The 14213-nt window shown below is 42.3% G+C and overlaps 1 protein-coding gene and 1 pseudogene across 1 annotated transcript in view; both read left to right on the top strand.

Moving 5' to 3' along the window:
* Positions 1–12255, top strand: part of PDCD2L (programmed cell death 2 like) — a 20006-nt gene extending 7751 nt beyond the window's left edge. The window contains exons 6-8 of the mRNA XM_006171691.2: positions 1555–1656; positions 9844–9992; positions 12089–12255. Coding sequence (XP_006171753.1) covers positions 1555–1656; positions 9844–9992; positions 12089–12219 — 382 coding nt within the window. The 3' untranslated portion in view covers positions 12220–12255. The remainder of the gene's footprint in view (positions 1–1554; positions 1657–9843; positions 9993–12088) is intronic.
* Positions 8051–8956, top strand: LOC102501161 (proteasome subunit alpha type-6 pseudogene; annotated as a pseudogene).
* Positions 12256–14213: the final 1958 nt, after the last annotated feature.

The following is a 14213-nucleotide window of genomic DNA, read 5'->3' on the forward strand; positions in this document are numbered from 1 at the left end:
GTCGACTACGTGGGAGTCCAGCGACGTAGCCATTACGCTAACTGCTGGTTCCCCTGCTATGCCCTTTGATGGCCCCTCAAAATGCCATTTTTAAATTGACTCTTGTCTATAGCTCCAGAACTGGCCCAGGACCTGAAAGACCCTTTCAGATCCTCACTTCTCACCTGTGGAATAGGAATGATAGTGATACACATGTTTTGTATTTCTTCACATGATTTTAGAGTCGAGTAAGGGACTAGATCTTGAAAGCCCAAACATTAATGAGTAAGAATGGCCCTGTGGTGTTGCAGGCAATAGGGTGCCAGTACTTGATACTGGGGGCACACAGGAGGTCAAGGTTTGGATCTTGGATTGACCTGAATATGCCAGATGCACGTGTGCCTAAATCTTGGCCAGCAGGTGATGGGGGAAGTTCAGAGCATAACAAGAATCTTCTCAAGAAGATGCTGGTCTTTCAAGAAATACATAAACTTTAGGGGGAGAAAGAAACAAGGGGGCCAGTAGGTGGCATGGTGGTTAAGGCGTTAGACTCCCACATGGCCAGACACGTTTCTATCTCTGGCAAGCTCATATGCCCTATGGCAAAAATTGCTCTAAAAAAAAATATTTGGGACCAGCAGGTGGCATGGTGGCTGAGGCGCTGGACACTCCCACATGGCTGACCATGGTTCAAGTTCTGGACCAGTGGCTTGCTTTCTCACTCTTTCTTTCTCTCATTCTCTCTGACTGATCAAATTGGAAAATTATAATAATAAAGTTAAATAAAATAATTATTAAAAAAATTTACTGAAGTAATGTGTGCACACACTTTAAATATCAAACATGCTAAACAGCTTATAACATATCTGTAGCCCCCTACACCACCCTTCTCCTAGACTGTATTTTCAAAACTGGAGTAATGATTTACACTTTATTTTTTCAAAGATTTTTTGCTATTGAGCACATGTACACACAGGAGAAAGGGAGACAGTGAGAAATAACCCCCCAGGGAAGATAGCCACATCACAGTCCCTTCCCCTTCATTCTCCTCTTGGAATTTTGGATGTGTTCGCACATGTGCCTGGCTTGAGTTTCAAGTTCCCAGGTATAGAACTCAAATCACCATTGAGGCATTGGACATGGAAGTCTAATGCCTTATAAGCCACCTACTGGCCCCAATTATTTGCAATTTAAAATCAGGCCAACCCTTGCCCTGGTACTTAAGTGAGCTGGATCCCACATGGCTGACCAGTTAGAGTCCTGAACCTGGTGGCCTGAGAAACACACCAAGTGTGTGTGTGTGTGTGTGTGTGTGTGTGTGTGCCCAAAATCCCAAAGAGAGGGAGAAATGGAGAAGGGATTGTGGCATGACCAAGCCACATAGAAGTGCTTTCTCAATTTCCTTGTCTCTCTCTACCAAGTATATGTGCCTCTCTCTCTTTCTCTCTCTCTGGTGAGCGTGCTTGCCCTTTAGCAAACTAGAAAAAAAATTAAATAATTATTTAGAAATAAATAAATACTATAATGTACTAGATTTAGATACTCAAGTTTTTCTCCTTGTTTTCATTGTTCTAGTGATGGTGATGAAAAATATGAGAAGACCGTAATTAAAAGTGGAGATCAAATATTTTACAAATTTATGAAGAGAATTGCTGCTTGTCAGGAGCAGATTTTGAGGTAAAGGAGGCATGTTTTCTTTTATTGTTTTTCTTGACTGTAGAAGTAATACGAGGGGGCCAGCAGGTGGCATGGTGGTTAAGGTGCTGGACTCCCAGATGGCCAACCAGTTTCAGTCCTGCACCTGGGGCTTGCTTTCTTACTTTCTCTCACTTTCTCTTTGGTGAGCACACCTGGCATACAGCAAATTAAAGAAATAATAATGAATAAAATTAAGTCTTTTAAAAAAAAGTAACACGTGTTTAAGAAAAACACACACACAAGAAAATGCAATGAAAAAACTAAAATCCACAGTATCTCCCAAACCAAGAGAGAATTGCTGCTACAATGTTAGTTTATTACCTTCACTTATTTACTTACTATGTAATTTTTGCCAGAGGGTATGTGCGATCACCAGATAGAGACAGAGAAAAAGGGAAGGAGAGAGAGAAAGTCAGAAAGCACCGTCTCATGGGTCATGGTCATGCCACAGTTCCTTCTTCTCCATCTCTCCTCTCAGGATTTTGGGCATGTGCACATACATGTCTGGCAAGTTTTTTGAATCACTGGGATCCAGGACTTGGACATGTCCTATGGTATGTGGGTCTTAACCACCACCCACTGACTGGTCTTTACTTTCACTTATTTCTTTATACATTTGGATTCATGTAGATATGTAGTTATTCTGTATTTTTTAAAAACATAATTGAGTTCATAAAATGTAACTTTTCTCTTTTACTCATTTACTGCTATTGAGGGTTATCTTGTATTATTAAAGTTTATTTATTTAGTTCTTCCCTGAGAAACAGAGAGAAAGAGAAACACACACCCATCCTTCATCTCCATCCTCAGTCAGCTAGAATCACAGGCAGGTGTATGTGCTCATCTTGGACAGGAAGACCTCGGAGCACAAACTAGGGACCCTCCCATGTGGTCTCAGTATTGCAGAGTATTGTGCTACCACTGCATCATTGATTGGCTATATCCTGTATTATTGACGTTCTTCCAGGGCCAGCCAGTGATGTAAAGGTTAAAGTCGCTGGATCCCTTATGGCCAACTGCTCAGTTTGAGTCTTGTACCTAATGGTTTGGAAAAAAAAACAAAAAACAAAAAAACACCAGGTGCATGTGTATCTATGCCCAAAATATTGGTAGGAGAAATATAAGAAGGGATTGCACGGTGGCCATCCCCATTTGGGCCTCTCTCTCTCTCCCTCTCCCTCTCCCTCTGTGTGTGTGTGTGTGTGTGTGTGTGTTTCCAGTGAGCACACATGCCTGCTAGCAATTTTTTTAAAACTTTATTTATTTTAATTTGACCAGAAAGTGACAGAGAGAGAAAGTGAGAAAGCAAGCTACCAGGTCCAGAACTTGAACCACAGTCAGCCTTGTGGGAGTCCAGCGCCCTTAACCACCACGCCACTTGCTTTCCCTATTAAGTTTTGTTTTCTTTTTTTATTTTAGAGATTTTTGATAAGGGCATGTATGCTTGCTGGAGAGACAGAGACAGAAAGTGAGACATCACCCCCCAAGGGGATAGTCATGCCACAATCACTTCTTCATTCACCTCTTGGGATTTCTTGTTTTTTCTTTGAGAGATTTTTGCTATAGGGCACGTGTGATCGCCAGAAAGAGAGAGAAAGAGAGACAGAAAGCGAGAAATCACCCCCTGGGGGGATGGCCACGCCGCAGTCCCTTCTCCATTCTCCTCTTGGGATCTTGGGCATGCATGCACGCACATCCGTCCAGCATGAGTGTAAGCCACCAGGTCTGGGACTCCAACCATGGTCAACTACGCGGGAGTCCAGTGACATAACCATTAGGCCAACTGCTGGTCCCAACCTCTAGGGATTTTTTAGCATGCACACCTAATGTGAGTTTTAAGCTGCCGGGTCCTGGACATGAACTGTGACCTGCCACGTGGGAGTCCAGCAGTGTAATCATTATGCCATCTGCTGGTCCCATAACAGAAATTTTCAATAGGTAGTACCTTCATAAGTCTCAAAAATGTGGAAATATATGCATATTCATGTATATATAAATATCAATTCAGTGAAGTAATTCCTTTCTCTTTTTTTTTTTGGAGAGGTTTTTGCTATAGGGCACGTACACTCTCCAGGAGACAGAGAGAGACAGAGAGACAGAAAGCGAGAAAGCACCCCCAAGGGGGGTTTGTCTCACCGCAATCCCTTCTTCTCCAATCTCCTCTCGGGATCTTGGGCATGCACACACACACACACACACACACACATGCTCGGCATTAGTTTAAGCCACCGGGTCCAGGACTTGAACTGTGGTCGGCTGCATGGGTGTCCAGCAACACAGTCATTACGCTAACTGCTGGTCCCAAGTAATTCCTTTCTAACCATTCCTAATAGATTCAGGTAACCACTGTTAGTTTCCTAACCCTCTGTCCTTCCAGAGTTTTTTTTTTTTTTGCACATGTGCAAACTAAAATGCTTACGTGTTACTTACTTCCCCTTTTTGTTTTGCACAAAAGGACACATTCTTTTTGTTTGTTTTAAAGGATTATTCATTAAACTTTATATACATATATATATTTTTTAATTTGCTATAGGGCACGTGCACTCATCAGAGACAGAGAGAGAGGGCAAGAGGGAAAGTGAGAAAGCAAGCCAGTAGGTATGGGATTCAGATCTTGTTGATCATGTGGGAGTTCAGTGCCCCAACTGTCACGCCACCTGCTGGCCACAAAAAGGGTATATTCTAAATAATATTGTCTATCCTTTTAATTCCACACTGTATATCTTTTCAGTGTGAACTTTAAAAAAAAAAAAAATGCAGACCAGCAGATGGTGTAATGGTTATGTCACTGTACTCCCAAGTTGTTGACCACGGTTTGAGTCCTAGACTCAGTGGCTTAAAACTCACGCTGGGCACATGTACAAGCATGCCCAAGATCCTGAGAGGTGAATGGAGGGTAGAAGGGATTGCGATGTGGCCATCCTTCCTGGGGGGTGGTTTCTCACTTTCTGTCTCTCTGACAAGCGCAAGTACCCTGCAGCAAAAAATCTCACTTTTAAAAAAAAGCAAGACAGACAAACCTTTATAGTTCTATAGTTTCTTATGTTTTTCCCTTTCTAAAAAACTACTAATTTGGGGGGCTGGCAGTGGTGTGGTGGTTAAGGGTGCTGGATTCCCACATGGCTGACTGCGGTTCAAGTCCTCAAGTCCCAGACCTGGCGGCTCCCCCCCTCCCACTCTCTCACTCTCTCACTCTCTCCCTCTCTGGTCAAATTGAAATAAATGAATGAATAAATAAATTAATTAAATAAAATAAAATAATTTTAAAAGTACTAATTTTAAAAATGTATTTATTTAACTTGCTATTTACCAGCAAGAAAGAGAAAGCACACTCTCAGGTCGGGGGCTGGAACCATGGTTGTTGACCATGTGGGAGTTCAGCACTTAACCACCACTCCACCTGCTGGCCCCATAGGTTTTCCCTTTGGATACATGGTTAATGTTGTTTCCAAACTTTTGCTGTTACAGATACTGCCAGTGAACAATCTTGCACCTGTATCATTTTGCATAGGTATAAGGGATATGTACAATGTATCTGTGGGATACATTCCCTGAAATGGTATATACTTAGGCCAAAGGGTATATGCAGTTATAATTTTTTTTTCCGGAGAGGTTTTGCTATAGGGCATGTGTGCTCACCAGAAAGACAGAGACAAAGAGACAGAAAGTGAGAAATCACCCCCCAGAGGGGGTGGCCATGCTGTAATCTCTTCTCCTCCATTCTGTTAGGATTCTGTTCAAATAATAGGTACATGAACCTACCAGCAACTCTGGACAGGACAAAAATCCTTAAAACTGGAAAACAAAGCCTAGAAGAAAATCAGCAATGTTTTAGTCAAAAGCCATAAAATGCTATTTCACTAGTTCAGTCTCATGTACTTTATCTATCTTCTGCTGTAGTCCAATCTTCCTGTTTAAATTCTGGGATATAATACTCAACTCCAGATGTTGAATCTCTTAATCTCTGTGATTAAGTTGGCCATTTTCTTGGTTTTTGAATTCTTATTTCCATGTGTCTGTATTGAATTTTCCTGGTATAGCACTCCCTTGAGAACTTCTTGGAGATCTGGTCTGGTGCTGGTAAATTCTTTCTCAAGTTTTGTTTATCTGAGAATATTCTTATCTTTTCTTCCCATATGAAGGATAATCTTGCTGGGTACAGGTATTCTTGGTTGGAATTGTTTTTCCCTTAAAACTTTGAGTATATTTTCTCATTCTTTCCTCACTCTCATTGTTTCTGATGAGAGGTCTGCTATTAGCCTGATGGGATACCCCCTTTGTAGGTAACTTGCCGTTTTCCTCTCGCCAATCTTAGTATCTTGTCTTTGTGGTTTTGGTCAATCTGGCTATAATATGTCTTGGAGAAGATCTTCTTGGGTTGATTCTACTTGGGGTCATTTGTATTTCTTGGGTCTGGATTTTTGAGTACCTCTTTAGGTTTGGAAAGTTTATTTGCAGGATTTCATGGAATAGATTATCAATGCCCTTATGAGTCTCTTTGCCTTCTGAGATATCAATTATCCGGATGTTTGAACGTTTGATGGTATCTAGTATTTCTCGTATATTATTCTCGTTTTTTTGGGTCATTTTCTTAGTCTTCGTGGTGGATTTTTCTAGGCCAGTGATTCTATCTTCTACATTTGAGATTCAATTTTCTGTATGATCTAGTCTGCTTTTAATACTTTCAAGGGAGATTTTGACTTCCTGTATTATAGCTTTCATCTCTAACAGGTTCATTTGATTCTTTTTCAGAGTGTGTATTTCTTCTTTTAGATCTTGCAAGAATTTCCTCACCTCCTGGAACTTTTCAGCTCCTTTCTCCTGCCTCTTCTGCAGTTGCCTCTTTCTCTTCTCTTCCATCTCTGTTAGTTTTGTCACTATGAATATTCTAAAATCCTTATCACATTTCCATGAGTTTCATTGTACTGTCTGAGGATGAAGAGGTGTTATTCTTTTCCTTGGAGGAGAGGTATTGTCTTGCTTTCCTATGTTTCTTGTGATCCCGCGGTGATCCTTCCTAGTCATCTAAAGGATGGTGCGTTTCTTCCTAATTCTTGAAGTTCAGTCTGAGCATTCAGAGGCGAGCAGGCGGAGGTGATCTGTGATCTTTCTACTGTTCTGACTCTTTGTGCATCACTTTCAAGGTGAAGCAAGGAATATTCTGACCCTAATCATATCCAGATGATTGGAAACTGTTCACTTGGCCCTGTCTAGACACTTAGTGTGTAGAGACTGATCAGAAAATGAATAAAGATAAAGAAAAAAGGAAAAGAATTAAGAGGAAAGAAGAAAAATAAATAAACTGAAAAAGGAAAAAGAGGATAAAAAAATAAGATTATAATTTTTTTTGAGAGGTTTTCGCTATAGGGCGTGTGCACTCTCCAGAAAGAGATAGAGAGACAAAAAGTGAGAAATCACACCCCTGGGGGGATGGCCATGCTGCAATCCCTTCTCCTCTTGGGATCTTAGGCATGCATGCACACGCGCCCAGCGTGAGTTTAAGCCACCAGGTCCGAAACTTGAACTGCAGTTGACTACATGGGAGTCCAGCGACATAGCCATTATGCTAACTACTGGTCCCCATGAGATTATAATTTTAGAAAGCGAAAATGAAAACTGCACGACAACCAGTGTTTCGCAGCTGAAGTATGGTATCCACCTCAGGATAGGCCTGGGTTGGGTTGTACCTTTTCTAAATGAAGTGAAGTAAGGCACCAATTAACACAATAAAGGAGAGGCTTGAGAGGCCAGAGAATACTTTACCTTAAAAAAAAAAAAAAGTCACAGGGAGACACAGCAGCGAGACAGAGAACAGACAGAAATGGAGAGAAAGAGACCCAGAGCTATCCCTACCCACTAGAAATGAGTCTGGAGGGGGAAGTCTCAGCAGAAAATCTTCATTTTTGGTCAAGGAAACCAGTAGTTGACAGCAGAAGTACAGTATCCATCTCAGGATCCAGTATACTCTTTTTTTTTAGATTTTGCTGTGGTGCACATGCTGTCACCAGAGAGGGACAAAGAGAAAAAGTAAGAAATCACCCCCCCCCCCAGGGGGGATGGCTGTGCCACAGTCCCTTCTCCTCCATTCTCTTCTTGGGATTTTGAGCATATTCACACACATGCCTGGCATGTTTTTCAAGCTACCAATTCCAGGACCCAAACTGCACAGTTGGCTATGTTAAATTCAGCTGCCCTAGCCACTGTGCCACCTGCTGGTCGGGAATCAGTACTTTATAGGTGAACTATATAGGTACTACAGGTACAGCAAGAAATGACACAGATAAAGTCCATAGTCTCACAGATTTTACATTCTAGTAAGAGATTAAAAATAGACATGTATGGGAGATTATACTTGAAGTAGTGGATGCACCAAATGTTCCATGGTTCCAGTGCTGGTTTTGACTGCCATTTTACCTTTTTTTTTTTTTAACGTGAGGGCTGGCTCTACCTAGTAGAATATGCTTTCAAGGCTATTAACCAGGGTGGCCTTACATCAGAAGCTGTCAGAGGGAAAGGCTGTGTGCAGTAATCGTCAGTCAGAAGTTCCTGACAAATTATTGGATTCCAGCAGAGTGACTCACTTATTCAGAATAACTGAAAACAGTGGCTGTGTGATGACAGGAATGACAGCTGATAGTTGATCCCAGGCACAGAGGGCACGCTATGAGGCAGCTCATTGGAAATACAGCTATGGCTGTGCGATTCCTGTGGACATGCTGTGTAAAAGAATTGCTGATATTCCTCAGGTCTACACGCAGAATGCTGAAATGAGTCCTCGTGGTGGTTGTATGATTTTAATTGGTATTGATGAAGAATAAGGCCCTCAGCTGTGCAAGCGTGATCCTGTAGGTTACTACTGTGGGTTTAAAGCCACTGCAACAAGAGTTAAACTGAGTCAACCAGCTTGCTTGCAAATAAAGTGAGGAAGGAATTTGACTGAACATTTGAATAGACGGTGGAAACTGCAACTCCATACCTGTCTGCTGTTCTATTATTTCAAACCTTCAGAAATAGAAGTTAGAGCAGTTACAGTTGAAAATCTTAAATTCAGAATTCTTACAGAAGCAGAGATTGGTGCTCACCTTGTTGCTTTAGCAGAGAGAGACTGAACATCGCCATTAGTTAACCAAATCCATGATGCCACTTGCCTGTGTGTTTGGTAACAACAGACCGACACATGGAGGCCCCTGGATTGTAAAAGGAACCTTTTCCACTCCTACTGCTGAAGCAGTTAGGATTCTGTATAGATAAAAACAGAGGGAAAAAAAAAGTACATGTATGAGGCTGGCAGGTGGCATCATGGTGAAGGCACTAGACTTCCAGAGGGCTGGCTATGGTTTGAGTCCCAGACCTTGTGGTTTGTTTTCTCACTTTCCCTTTCTTTCTGTCTCTCTTGCTGGTCAAAATGTAAAAATAATCATAATAAATACATAATACACATACATGATTTTAATAAAATTTTTATGAGTTTATCTGCCTACCTTTTTTTTTTTTTTTTTTTTTTTGAGAGGTTTTTTGCTATAGGGTGTGTGCACTCGCCAGAAAGACAGAGACAGAAAGCAAGAAATCACACCCTGGGGGGATGGCCACACCGCAATCCCTTCTCCATTCTCCTCTCGGGATCTTGGGCACGCACGCACATGTGCCCGGCATGAGTTACGCCGCCAGGTCCAGGGCTCGAACCACGGTCAACTACATGGGAGTCCAGCGACATAGCCATTACTCTAACTGCTGGTCCTTCTTCCTACCTTTATATATTTTAGTAAATATTTTCACTGTTCATGAGAAACTGTTAAAGAACAGTAGATACAGATATGAACACTTCCTAGAAGGACATGCCCTATCTTCTAGTAAGGCCAGTAGCATAGAGGCCTGAATCCATTTAATCTATAGTTGAACTGAGACTGAACTTTGTTGCGGTTTTGAATTCAGTCCAACATTGGCTTTGGTGTCTTCATTGAAACTGAACCCTTGACAAGACTTCAAACATCGATGATGCATTACAGCCTTGCTGTTAGTGTATTAGGCATCTGAGGGATTTGCATTGCTGCTTGTTCAGCTGCTGGTACTCTGCGAGAAAGAGAACGCCCGTAGAGCATAGCCTTAGATCTTAGAATGTGACTTCTATGTGGCGCTGATTCGGGGTTCTTTGTCTCTTCGCCTCAGGTATTCCTGGAGTGGAGAGCCTCTCTTTCTGACCTGCCCTCCATCAGAAGTCACTGAGCTTCCAGCCTGCAATCACTGTGGAGGCCACAGGACATTTGAGTTTCAGCTTATGCCAGCACTGGTTAGCATGCTCAGAAGTGCTAATTTAGGTAAGAAGTCCTATATTAATTTGCATTTGAAGAAAGTGTTTTTCAATAATTTTAAAATAAAGACTATGTTTATTTTTTGTTTACTTGTAAGATATAAACATATTACAGTAAATTTGGGAAATTAAAAATTATTTTTAAAAGTTTACAACAAAGCCAGTCTACCACAAGCATTAATGTACTTTTTGTCGATGTAAGATTGAACATTTTCCTGTCTTTAAAACTATTTTGATCAGGGAACCAGCAGTTAGCATAATGGCTATGTCGCTGGACTCCCACGTAGTCGACCGCGGTTCACGTCTCGGACCCGGTGGCTTAAATCTCACGCCGGGCGCGTGTGCGTGCATGCCCAAGATCCCGAGAGGAGAATGGAGGAGAAGGGATTGCGGCGTGACCATCCCCCCTGGGGGGTGATTTCTCGCTTTCTGTCTCTATGTCTCTCTCTGTCTGTCTGGTGAGCACACGCGCCCTACAGTGAAAATCTCTCAAAAAAAAAAAAAAACTATTTTGATCATAGTCAGCCAGTGGTGTGCTGGTTATGGCAATTGCATCTCACGTGGCTGACTACACAACTCAAGTCCTAAACCTGGGTTTGAGAAACACACTAGGTGTGTGTGTGTGTGAGTCCCAAAATTCTGAAAGGAGGAAGAGATGGAAGAGAAGGGACTGATGTGAGCATGCCGGAAGGGGTGAGGGGTGCTTTCTCACTTTCCCTCTCTTTCATTCTGTGTCTCTCCAGCAACTGCATGTGCCCTCTGGTAAATTACCAAACACAAATTTTATCACATTATTATATCATTTTTAAAAGAATTATGTTATTTAACTTTATTTATTATATTATTATTTTCCAGTTTGATCAAAGAGAGAGGAAAAGTGAAAAGCCAAGCCACCGGGTCCGGGAATTGAGCCATGGTTGACCATGTGGGAGTTCAGCACCTTTAGGCACCACATCACCTGCCAGCCCCTATTATATAATTTTTTATTTTAAAAAAAACCTTTTAGGGGAGCCAGCAGGTGTTGGTTAAGGGCACTAGACTCTCACATGGCCGACCATGGTTTAAGTCCCAGATCTGATGGCTTCCTTTCTCACTTTCCTTCTCTCTTATTCTGTCCCTTTCTAGTCAAATTTAAATAAATAAATAAATAAATAAATAAATAAATAAATAAATATCTGTCCCTCTCTGGTTAGATTAAAATAAATGAAGGAAGGAAGGATGGAAGGAAAGAAAGTAAGTTAATTAAATAAAATAATTCTTTAAAAAAAAATAAGTACGTGGGGCTGGCAGGTGGCGTGGAGGTAAAGGGCGCCGGACTCCCACATTGCCGACCATGGTTCAAGTTCCGGACCTGGCGGCATGCTTATGCTTTCTCACTCCCCTCCCTCTCTCCCTCCCTCCCTCCCTCTCTCTCTCTCTCTCTCTTTTCCTATCTGGTAAAATTAAAATAAGTAAATAAATAACTTTAAGAAGCTAAATAAAATAATTCTTTTTCTTTTGGAGAGGCTTTTTCGCTATAGGGTGCGGTGCGCTCACCGGAAAGACAGAGAGAGACAGAGAGATAGAAAGTGAGAAATCACCCCCCAGGGGGGATGGCCACGCCGCAATCCCTTCTCCTTCATTCTCCTCTTGGGATCTTGGGCATGCACGCACACGCGCCTGGCGTGAGTTTAAGCTGCCGGGTCCAGGACTTGAACCATGGTTGACTACATGGGAGTCCAGCGACATAGCCATTACGCTAACTGCTGGTCGCCAATAAAATAATTCTTTTTAAAAAACGGGGGGGAGATCCAGCAGGTGGCATGGTGGTTAAAGATGTTGTATTCCCATATGGCCGGCTGCTATCTCTCTCTGATTAAATTTAAGGATAGTCAACAAAATTAAATAAATAATTATTTAAAAAATACTAATACATCATAGAGAGGTGAAGTGATTTACTGAAGGTAAATCTACTGAAGGTAAATTTACTGAGGTGATGGAGATGGGAGTTGAACCCAGGCAGTCTTGTTCCAGAGTTTGTTCTGTATCCACCAAGTAAACTTGAGTTTTAAGTGAACGTTACAACTTTCTTTTTGTTGTTATCCTGAATTTTTTTTTTTTCAGGCCTTTCTGTAGAATTTGGAACAATTCTAGTTTATACATGTGAGAAGAGTTGCTGGCCTCAAAATCATCAGACTCCTTTGGAAGAATTTTGTATTGTACAAGAAGATCCAGATGAATTATTATTTAAGTAGAGGATTTCCTTTTATTTATATAATTAAAATGTAATGTCCAAATATGTATGCGTTTACCTTATTTTAATTCAAGTTATTAAACCTTATTTGTTTTATTTTGCTAGAGGGCACAGGTGTTTGCTGGAGAGAGACGTGGGTGGGTGTAGTGGGGGGGAGGTGGTCATACTGCAATCCCTTTTGGTCCTGCTCTCCTTTTGGGATTTTGTGCACACATGTGTATACTCCTAGCTTGTTTTTCATACTGTTGGATCCAGAACTCTAACCATACAGTCGGCCATGTGAGATCCAGCTGCCTTCATCAGCCATTGCTGGCTGGCTCTCAATCTTATTTTTAAGTGTTGAGACCTTATAAAAAGCTTCTTGGCACCCATGCTGGGCCTGGAGCCAGGGCCTCCTGAATATAGTGGTATCTTCCTGCTACAGTGCAGCTCGGAAAGTGGCTCCTCTGTAGCTCAGAGAGCTGGTGTTCCTTGCATGGGCATCCCAGGAACCCAGAGCAGCTGTCACTCCTTAGTTCCCCTCCTGCCTCTGCACCCTATTGCCATCCATGGGTGCTGCCAGATCAAACCACTAGATCTGCCCTCACTGCACAGGATCCAGCCCCGTGACACTGCCTGCTTAGACCTGCCCCAAATTCCCCTTGGTGAGGCTCCTGCCCTTACAGACTCTTAACCTTCTACTCGGCATCACAAAAGTGGGTCCTTCCTTTGATCTGGACATTGTCCCTTCATCCAGCCATCCATCTTTCCAGCCTCCCATTTCTTCATTTGCTTTTTATGCTACCAACCCCTTCTTTTCTGCTCCCCCTTGTCAGCAGTATGGAAACATTCCCGCCAGCCATGTTCAGACATGCTCTGCGTATGTAGATGAGGAAAATAAGGCCTAGATTCTCATGGGGTGGAGTTCTCCTGTGTGTGACTGGTGAGAACCCCACCTGATCCCATCCCCTGGGGCACCTGGGGGAAGTGACTTACATATTCAAACTGAATATGTTAATCAGCGAGGCTCCAGGAGTACTGGGTTTGCAGGGCTGAAGCTGAGGACAGCCTTTCAGAAAGAGGTTTTTTTGTTTGTTTGGTTTTTTGGGGGGAGAGGTTTTTGCTATAGGGCGCTAGCCGGAAAGACAGAGACAGAGACAGAAAGCGAGAAATCACCCCCCAGAGGGGGATTCCACAGCGCAATCCCTTCTCCATTTTCCTCTCGGGATCTTGGGCACACATGCACACGCGCCTGGCATGAGTTTAAGCCACTGGGTCCAGAACTCGAATCACGGTTGACTACATGGTAGTCCAGCAACATAGCCATTATACTAACTGCTGGTCTCCAGAGAGGTTTTGATTCCTCCTTTCTCTGTCTTGCTGGAGAAGTGACCACCAGTTTCCCTGTGGCACTTGTGCTGTGGGCAGAGAATGCTTGGGACTGTCAGACCACTTATTCCAATTGGAACAGAAAACAGGCTGCTCAGACTTATAGGTATATTAGTCCCCTTTATCTGCAGGGATATGTCCCAAGACCCCCAGGGGATGCCTGAAACCAAGTGTAGTACTAACCCCTATACATACTGTATTTTTCCTGTTAATATAACAAACTTTAAATTACAGACACAGTAACAACAGAACAATTATAACAATATAGTGTTAGTAGATGTATATGTACTGAAGTAAATGTGGTTTCTCTCAAAATACTGACTATAACTGGGAGTGGAAGACAAAACTGGATGAAGGAATTATAGTATGGTATTTTGGATTTAAATGGCCAAGAATTACCTTTAATTAATTAATTAATTAGATTTTTTTTTTCCCATAGGGTGCATGCACTCACAGAGAGACAGAGAAAGACAGAGATGGGAAATGAGAAATTACCATCCCCAGGGGGCATGGCCACACCACAGTCCCATCCCCTCCATTCTCCTCTTGGGCTTTTGGGCACGTATGCACAGGCGCCTGTATGTGTGTGAGTTTAAGCTACCAGGTCTGGGACTCGAACCTTAGTTG

Source organism: Tupaia chinensis, unplaced genomic scaffold (assembly GCF_000334495.1).
Source record: "Tupaia chinensis unplaced genomic scaffold, TupChi_1.0 Scaffold149922_1, whole genome shotgun sequence".
Classification (NCBI taxonomy): Eukaryota; Metazoa; Chordata; class Mammalia; order Scandentia; family Tupaiidae; genus Tupaia; species Tupaia belangeri.